The 10,115-nt window shown below is 41.6% G+C and overlaps 1 protein-coding gene across 2 annotated transcripts in view; it reads left to right on the top strand.

The window, feature by feature from the left end:
- Positions 1 to 782: 782 nt before the first annotated feature.
- Positions 783 to 10,115, top strand: part of LOC111978691 (apoptosis-stimulating of p53 protein 2) — a 52,859-nt gene continuing 43,526 nt past the window's right edge. For both annotated transcript variants that reach the window (XM_024008902.2, XM_024008903.2), the window contains exon 1: positions 783 to 1,281. In XM_024008902.2, coding sequence (XP_023864670.1) covers positions 1,255 to 1,281 — 27 coding nt within the window. In that variant the 5' untranslated portion in view covers positions 783 to 1,254. The remainder of the gene's footprint in view (positions 1,282 to 10,115) is intronic.

Consider the following 10,115-nt stretch of genomic DNA (forward strand, 5'->3'; position numbering starts at 1 on the left):
AATGCATATCCTTGCTTCAATCTAAATGCCTGAGCTACAGGCAGTTCGATTTGGGTATGTCATTTTAGGCTAAATTTAAAAAAAGGGTCCAATCCTTAAGAGGTTCAGCCATCACTAGCACATTAGAGGCTGCTGCATATAGCCATAGACTAGAAATCACTGGCCACTTTAAGGAATGGAACACTAGTCACTTTAATAATGTTTACGTATCTTGGCATTACTCATCTCATAGGTATACTGTATTCTATACTTCTACGGTATCTTAGTCACTTAATAATGTTTACATATCTTGCATTTCTCATCATAGGTATATACTGTATTCTATACCATTGTACTGTATCTTAGTCCGTTCTGCTCTGACATTGCTCATCCATATGTACATAGTCTTAATTCATTCCTACTTAAATTTGTGTGTATTGGGTATATGTTGTGTAATTTGTTAACTATTACTTTACAAATGTTACAATTACTATTACAAATTTGATTTCCTTTGATTTGATTTTACGCACCATGTTCCCCTTATCCTACAGTCGATGGAGAAACCAACTTGAGTGTTCAGAGATAACACTTCCGTTATTCCGACTGGCATGGAAGTGGCTAGAGTCTTCCGAGGTTGAAGGATAATTAGTCTGAAACTAGGGAATTTGGTGCAGTGTGCTCCCTCACTGCTTGTACCCGGTTCAGCTTAATCGAACTCCCTCATTGTCCGAAACGAGGCGGGGCTTAAATTCCAATGGGATGAGTTGCCTCCTGCTACGTCACTCTGGGATAGGCTGCTAGCACTCCACCGAACTAGTACGCTGTCAGCGGTGTTTCAGGCTGGATAGGCACCTACGGCCTCGGGAAACTATTGCAAAAATATATAAACAAAATCTTCGCACATATCCGTGTTATTTGATCGGTTTGGGTAATGGCCAGGCAATAATTTGAGATTCAAACGCAATGCGTTTCCGTCCACGACTACCAACTTCTAAGCAATACAATCGCCACTAAAAACTTTATTTTCCAGAAGGCCTTACATTTTGTTACAACAGGTCCACGGCATTTGAAGAGAGGAGACTGATTAGGCTATTAGACAACGAAATACATTGTATTATCTTTGGCCTTTTTTACAATTCAACAACAAGAAGAGAACTCATCGACTCGATTATATTGGACAGGCTACGGGACAGGATCAGGATTAAAAATACATTGAGCTGCAACGCCACCAGCTTTCCTAGATACTACGATCCAAGGAATTATTTAACTGGTTAAATGCGGTACGAGGCTAAAATGATGCCGGTGAGAAATTCTGCCTTTAATTGCTTGAGAAAAGTTGTCACCATACTCGCCTATTTGCTTCTATGGTAGAGATATCTTACGCAACATTGTAGCGTTCTCGTCGGGCATTAAATTGACACATGGGGCCTAGCCATACTGTTGGTTACATTGTTGTGATCTCCACCAATGTGTTTTCAGTCATAAAGAAAAACTCAAGTTGCATTACACGTTATACATTACAATTTACACCGTTTTAATTGTATGTATTGTGTGTGTGTGTGACTTTCTTTCTGTAGGGTTGATGCAATTTAATGGTAGGCTGCCTAATTCACGACAAATTCTAGACATGAACAGATTTTCAGATAGTGTTCGTTCTTTTAAAAACGGCACGTCTTGATGTTTTTGTAGAGCCTGCTAGGCTAAAACTTGTATGGTGGGAAACCTTTTTAATTATTTATTCACTAGGAAGCTATTATTATTGTTTACATTGGAAATACCCATACACAGCACTAAGGACTTGTAGAGAAGCCTAATGCATAATCAATCACCTGAGTGTCTACATTTATGTCCATAGGAGATTGAGCATTTCTCATCGATCTTTGTTCAAAAGCTCATTAATCCGATAGTTTTGACACAGATACATCATTTTGAACGTGGCAGTTATTCTTTTTCCTTGAACAAGTCACCAACCAACTCTGTAGTAGAGGGCTGCATTCCCGACAGATAATTGCAGGTCCCGACAGATAATTTCCGCGCGGTCTTTTTTTACATGCTGCGGGTGGTCAGACAGAACTTTTGGATGAAACGATTATTTTCTACCTATTGTATTAAAAGCAGCTCTGTTCCATTATTCACAGACTCAGAATTGACTGCGTCAAGTTCAGTAGCCATTATAGCCTGATGAAGACAGCTTCTCTGTCGAAACATTGGTTATTCAATTATTGCATCGGAGCTCCTAGAGTGCGGCTATAGCAGAGATACTGACGAGATGCTTGTCTCCGCCCTAAGAATGACATTTCTTGACCACAGAGTGGAACGGCGGGCTGTCAAGCGCACGCCTATTCCTAGCTTGGAATTGTTAGATACATCTTGTTATTTGAATATTTTTTTTAAATATTCGATGAGGGGTGTTGACGTCATCTGTCTGTGTTCAATGGAGAGTGAGATGTTATGCTAGCTTTCTGAATATGCATAGACCATTTCAAACTCCAACAGGGACTCCCCCCCCCCCCATACATAAACTGCTTGCTTAATTATCTGCTTAAAGTGGACAGATTTTTGGGCTGAGTAAACCCTCTTGCTTTGCCTCTTCTCTGGCTATATGAAAGAGTAGGCTGCCTTTGTCTATGTATGGGTGTAGAATCAGGTGTCAGTTATCTTTCCAAGGAAATTAACTAAAATATTAGGCAATAGTGAACTACATTGCCTAGAAATAAATATTGATCCCCATCTGAAAATCGTCCCACTACTAAAAGACAAGTTTTGCATATAGCCTATCTCAAGAGAAAGTGCAAGTGTCTGCTCTCTCAACTCTTCTCCCTTCAAACTGCGTTTAGCCTATTGGCTGATATAGCCCAGTAATACCGATAGCCTAATATATTGGGCCACGTGAGAATCCCTTTTAGCACATTTTGATTTAGCCTTTAGTGTGCAAAATTGCTGGGACCATGGTTGGCAGGTGAGCTGTGTCACATACACCTAAAATAACATTGCAGGACTGTGGTTGGGAGCCGGTGGGAGTTGGACAAAAAGCGAGCGGGTACGGAATAAAAAGCTGCTGGCAGGAGTGGGATGAAGTGATCATTCCCACACATACCAGTTGGTAATGTGGACCCCTGCCAACATGAGAGATCCATTCCTTTTGCTGCAGTGCTGAGCTCCATCTTTCAACACTTTTATTGAAATAGAGTATTACTTACTATACAGACGGGTATCCTGCAGTGTGTGCATCTCTCCCCCTCATTCCTCTCTTTCCAGTAACTGGATGAGTGAGTGAGTGAATGAATCATGTTGTCGGGCAGCAGTGACAGAGTACTCTCAGGATGACTCCCGTCTGCTAGATATGACCTAGCGCCACTATTCACACCCAGCCATTTGTTATCAGCAACCTCCGTTCACATGGAGATCAATATAAATCCTTATTCTTACCATACCATGTAGCTCTTTATAGGCACAGGAGACCTTGGGCCCGCGGGGGTGTGTCCGTATGTGCACGTGTTTTTGGTGTGTTAGCATCTACTCTGTGCTGTTAGTACGATCAGCATAATCCCTATCACAATATAGCCACGTTAGAACATGAGGTATTGTCTGTGCTTGTACAGTGCTCTGTGGGAGTTTGAATGTAGCAGCATTGTGGCTGGCTTGAGTGGGGGAGGGTGATAAAGGGGGTCACTGTTTTCTTAGGACAATGGGCAGCGACTCTTTATGATAGTGTGGAATAGGTGATTATGTGTGTCTTGTCGGTCTATGAAAGGAGATGCTCTCCATTTATTGGCACATTGTGGGTGTAGGCTAGTTGTACACAATAGTTTTACTCTGATTTACCTTCTGTCACAGCTAGCAGTGATTAACACATTTGGTCTTGAGCTGTGTACACAGTGTTGTAATCAAAGCTTGTTTTTTTACAGGTTTATTTTAGGGAGGTTAGTGTGGTTTTGAATTGATTAACCCCTGCCATGTTACAGTTTTGAAGGCTAAAGAGGTAATCCTGGTTAGCCTATAGGCCTAACTTTCTTTATTGGCCAAATCTCATGTTTAATTATTTCAAAATGTATACTGTTACAATGAGTTCTTAAACCTATACACATTTGTTCCTAAACAACAATGAAGTGTTCAATGTTGACTTAAACATATTGTCTTAATCAACCAAAACAACAACCACGTCAAACTAGGCTTGTGGGAAAATTAGGTAGTGTTGTGAGCAGCCCTGCTTTACTTTGCTGTATGTCAACAGAAACTTGAGGAGGCTTTCTTTGTGTCATGACTGACTGGCTTTGTGTTGACTCTCTGGGAGGGCTCCTTCTTATGCAACACCTGACATTCACACCAGTCAGGTGGAGGTTGGCTAGGCTGGGAGATCCAAGGACACATACAACTGTAAACATATGGACCTCCACATGAAATGATCATGGGACCATAATGAATCAACTGCTGAAGGCTAGTTGTAAAAAAAAAAAATAATAATAAAATTATTTTACTTTTAATAATAAAATAGGCCTGGTGTCATGGATTTTTCTGCCATTGAAATCCTTGGGCATGCCGCTTAAGTGCTTTTTTTGTATTGTCTTAGTCCAAACAGTGTAAAATATTTAAGCAATAAGGCCCGGGGGGGGGGTGTTGTGGCCAATATACCACGGCTAAGGACTGTTCTGCCTGGAAGCAGCCCTTAGCCCCGAGGTGCCGTATTGCTATTATTAACTGATTACCAACGTATTTAGAGTAAAAATAAATGTTTTGTCATACCCATGGTATACGGTCTGATATACCACGACTTTCAACCTATCAGTATTCTGTGCTCCAACCACAGTTTTATAAATATATTCATTAACTTTAAGCCTGAGACCCAAATGAGAAATTTTGTGTTTTCCTGGACCCAAGTTTTCGAAAACATGCAACTATATGTACATATCGGTACATTTCATTGCTCTTATGCCCATTAACAATGCAACATAGACTAATAACAATTAAATGAAATACCCATAAATAGCTATTCATGTTTATTTTTCCCCCTTAAAAACACTCTTACATATCTGTCTAGGTTGGAACTGTTGCTGTTAAAATACAATAAATAATTACAATTCCTAACTGATTGATCACATCAATCAGATGTAGACCAGAAAACACACTCACAGTCCTAATGAGAGGTGTGTGGCTGGTTGAAGTTTTCAACAAGCAGGTATATTCTGGGCTCAGGTTTTGACAGTGCAACCCTGAGGTCATGCTCAGCATGGAGTCTGTTTCTTAAGTATGCCAGAGATGAGAACCTTGACTCGTATAGGTTTCTGGTGCCTAACTGGATCAGAACATCTACTGCTTTCTCAGCCAGACAGGATACCGCTTCCTGCTGTAAATGAGCAACCCAGAACTGTGTGTGTTTGCATCAAAAAGCATCTTGTGTCAATCAGTGTATTCCAGTTCAGAATAAAAATGATTACTTGTATTTTAACAGCAACAGTTTTTTGCCATCTTCATCTGTACTGTTACTTAGTGCAACACTATCAGTAGCTAGATAGCTTGCTTTGGATAAAGTTAGGTAACTAGCTATTAGGTGTGTACAAGGGGATTGTTTGAAAGATAAACTCGCATCGACTACTATGAGAAATAGTACTCCCTTCTGCTTATCGTCACTTGTTATAAAATGACAAAAATGCTTTGCTAGCTGATTTACTTTTCCACTGTCGAAGCACTGTTTCCTGAAGCATTCTGCCCTGTTCTGAAAAAACTCCATGGGTTTACCGTCATGCAGTGGATGTTTGGTCAGGACCTGTCATTTTAATCTGTTCGTTTTGAGAGACTCATTACTAAGCACTTCCCTGTACAAAACAGATTGTGGGCGCTCCTCGTTATTTCTCTAAGTTTGTATTAAACCAAGAGAAACACATCGCTGTATTTGCGTTTCATGACAATTGAGCTCAGTCAGAACCTGTGGCTAAATTGAGTCCATTACATGATGGCGAGTTGGAATGACAAGCCAGTGGCTGACAGCGCATCATCTGCTGCTGAAGAAACTGCAGAAAAAAGATCTGGTAAACCGAAGCACTTCGGCATCTTCCACCCTCTCGCGCAGCTGCCAACCTGAGCAGAGACACTGCTGCTAAGCAGAGAGCACACTGAACCGAGTGCATTTGCACTTGGCCAAAATCAATTCCAGTAATTAATGAAATAATTATACATTTACTGTGACACGTTGCGACCGGTTTCTGGTTGGCTTGAAGGGCATTCTAGAGCGTGCATTATTTCCATTTAACGCACGGTATAATTGTATGGTTTTGAAGTTCTTACATGTTATTTCGATTTTCATAATAGTGTAATGAAACAGCAGGGAGCAGGTCTCGAACCCTCGTCCTTCGAGCCCGAGGTCCGGCACGCTATGGACTGTGCCGCAAAAACATGCTCGTGCGGCAGAGTCGATTTCCGCGCTTATAAACCCAGGGTCGTTACACTACTCCCTCCTTTCAAAGAGCGCGTCCTCTCGCTAGCGACTCTACGTCTTACAGGAACGCGCTCACCGTCCAAGCACACGCACTGTCATGGATGCAAGGTCCGACCACTTCTGACACCAATGTAATGAAACAGCAGGGAGCAGGTCTCTTACCCTCGACTTTCTAGCCCGAAGTCCAGCGCGCTATCGGCTGTTCCGCAAAAGCATGCTCGTGCGGCAGAGTCGATTTCCGCGGTTATAAACCCAGGGTCGTTACACTAGCAAGGTAGGATGATGGTTTGTTAGCTGAGCTAGAAGTCTGTTTGTATGGTTACCAAGGCAACTACTCTAGCTAGTAAACATGCTAGCTACTTCAGTGGATGTTGTCACCTTTCTACTGGCAAATTAATACATTTCTAACGGCAAATATGTTCATTTATAGCGATGGTATCAAAGGGATAATCAACTCAGGGCTCTGTGTTCTCTACAAAATAGTGCAATGCCATGGAAGGTCATGCGTTGTGGAACACACCTTCCACGTCTGGTACTATTTTCCAGAGAACATAGCCCCTCGTTGAGTGTCCCTAGACATTTTGGGACAGAAAAACACTTTCAGTATAAACTTAAAAGACTGAAACAGATATAAAGTATGGACCTATACAATTTGTAAATAATATAGGCCTAATCTTTGAGAAGTAACAATCACCAAAATAAAAGCCAGACAGTCGGAGAATTGCAGGAAATTTGCTTTAAAACTACACAAACTTGTCTCAGCTCCATGGAGAAATGTGTAGAATTGAAGGAAATGGGTTTAAAAATGTCTACGCCACCAAGATGGGGCCTCTAAAATTCAGACGGGCTGATGGTGCTTCTGCCATGTCCACCACCCAAGCCCCTTTTTGATCCCAATAAATCCCTGGAAGTGATTTGTAGAGGAGTGATAGGTTACTGATTTGTAGAGTGATCTAGATAGGTTACTGTGTCATGTACTTTACAGCTGGAGACTCTGCTGAATAGCCTCAGTCATAAATGTTCTGAATGGGTTTCCTCCCCATAGCAGCTGAATGAGAATGGTTTTAGGTGTAGCTACTGAACCTGACCCTTCAGAAGAAGGGAGAAGGCACAGCACCATAGAATCACCTGACCAGGTGTCTACTTACCTGGCATAGAATCCAGAGTGACTGACGTGACGTCCGTGGTGGATTCAGGTGAAAGGGGCAAGGGTGTGTGACTATACTGTAGAGAGACTGACACAGTGAGGACATTGGGTGTCATGTCAGGGGCATTAATCCTCGTTCACCCATGGGGATGAGAGAGGCCAGAGCAGAGCACTGCAGCAGCCAGGGTTGGTCAGAGGAATTTGGGTCCCACACTCACTCACCTGTGCTAATGATCTCGTTATACTTTAATGTGCTTGTTCCAAATTCAGCTTAATAAAGACATTAAAACCTCTTAAGGATCTGACCCTTTTTAATTTTTTTCATCTCAATTTTCGCCTAAAATGACATAACCAAATCTAACTGCCTGTAGCTCAGGACTTGAAGCAAGGATATGCATATTCTTGATACCATTTGAAAGGAACCACTTTGAAGTTTGTGGAAATGTGAAGTTAATGTAGGAGAATATAACACATTAGATCTGGTAAAAGATAATACAAAGAAATAAAAAACATTTTTCCCCCCATCTTTGAAATGCAAGAAAAAGGCCATACTATAATATTGCAGTTTAGGCGCAATTTAGATTTTGGCCACTAGATGGCAGCAGTGTGCGCAAAGTTTCAGATTGATCCAGTGAAGCGTTGCAATACTGGACCATATTTGTGCCGAATTGGTGCTGAATTGTTCAATTGATACGCATTCAAGTACATAACTATAGAGAACATACAAAAATGATATGGTAATACAATTTTTTTGTTTACACACTACCAGGAATGTCATACATGATGGATCATTAGCTTTATACACTAACTTTCACACGTCTAGATGGCCGGCGTGGTGGGTGTGGAGCCAGAGACAGCAGGGATTCAAACCGTAGAACCCAGTTCTTATATTTGAATATAAAAATGGATTTTATCAATCAAAACTATGCTACATTTTATCTCTGGGAACCTCAGGATGACAAATCAGAGCAAGATGACTGAATATAAGTATATTATTATCCTTCATAGGTGAATGTATCAAACCAGTTGCCATGATACATTTGTTGTTGTTGTGCACTCCTCAAACAATAGCATGGTCATTTTTCACTGTACTAGCTACTGTATATTGGACAGTGCAGTTAGATTAACAAGAATTTAAGCTTTCTGCCCATATAAGACATGTCTATGTCCAGGAAACTTTTCTGTTACTTACAACGTCATGCTAATTACATTAGCGCACGTTAGCTCAACCGATCCCGTAGAGGTTAACTTGTCCCTTCTAAAATATCAATAAATGGGATTGGGGTTGTTGATCAACTCATTTGCCTAGTTAAATAAAAAATAAAAAACAGTTTGTCTAGGATAGGGAAGAATACGATTCTTGTTAGTTGGCTCATTCTGATTAATTTGGCTCCCATTTCTCTTTTCTCTTGTAGAAGGCTCATGTTTGCCTCACATCACAGTATAAAATGCAGAATGGAGAGACCATGAAAGGAGGAGTTTGGAGGGAAACATGGTGCAGTGCAGACAGAGACTGGAGGTTATGCTGAATTTAAGTAGGGAGTGACGTAGCCTACTGCAGACTACAGCACAAGTTGTTAGCTACCGCTCTCACCAATGACCTTCTCTCCTCTGTCTTTCCCTTTAGTGGAGGTAGATGAAAAGGAATAATGTATAGAATATTCTGCCATGCGTTTTTGAAGGACTGCCCAGCTGGAGCAGATCCAAGACTTCAGGCCCAGAGTTCTGCAGAGAGGACGGAAAAACAGATGCACACACCGAGAGATGCAGCCTGTCTTGATGCAGTCTATTGACTTCCTTAGAGGGGGCTCGTCGCTCAATAAGACCTAGCTGGATCGCTTTATCACCCTAGGAATATATGTAATGGACAGAGACTGTGTGCGCTTGCATATGTGCGTGTGGGACCCGGCAGCATGTCGTAGGTAACTCTGACTAGGTGCACACGGTGGTATTGATGTTTGCTCTCTAAGCAGGCCTTTAGTTATTAACTAGTTACTTTGACATTGAAGTCTATAACTCTTACTGTGCCTCATGTTTAGTCCTGGGGATCTGATAATGCAAACTGCTAAGGGGACAGTTTTGATACCCCCCCTCCCCTTCTCTCATGGTAACTCAACAAAATAGATATTGAGTTTGTACTAAATGAGAATAACATACAGCAGTATCGACCCTTATTTTGCGGGACAGTGTAGCCTACATAAATCGTATTTCTTTTGCAGCACCACATGTGTCGTAGGTAACGTGTTCATTCTGTTTGAGTGGGAGCGGCACACACACACACACACACACTGCCCTCATCCTACTTCTTGTAATTGGCTATTTTAAACCCAGTAGATCTGAAAGAATGCCTAAACAACTGCAGAGGCCTGATAAGCCGTTCCCCCAGCAATCTGCCTTAATGGTTAACGTTAGGATTGGGAGAAGACCAGTCTGATCTTAGATCAGGGCAGTCAATACCTCAATCCCATTGGGCTAGGTCATCATGACTCTACAAGGTGTGTGTGTGTGTGTGTGTGTGTGTGTGTGTGTGTGTGTGTGTGTGTGTGTGTGTGTGTG

The sequence above is a fragment of the Salvelinus sp. IW2-2015 genome, linkage group LG18 (genome assembly GCF_002910315.2).
Source record: "Salvelinus sp. IW2-2015 linkage group LG18, ASM291031v2, whole genome shotgun sequence".
Lineage (NCBI taxonomy): Eukaryota > Metazoa > Chordata > Actinopteri > Salmoniformes > Salmonidae > Salvelinus > Salvelinus sp. IW2-2015.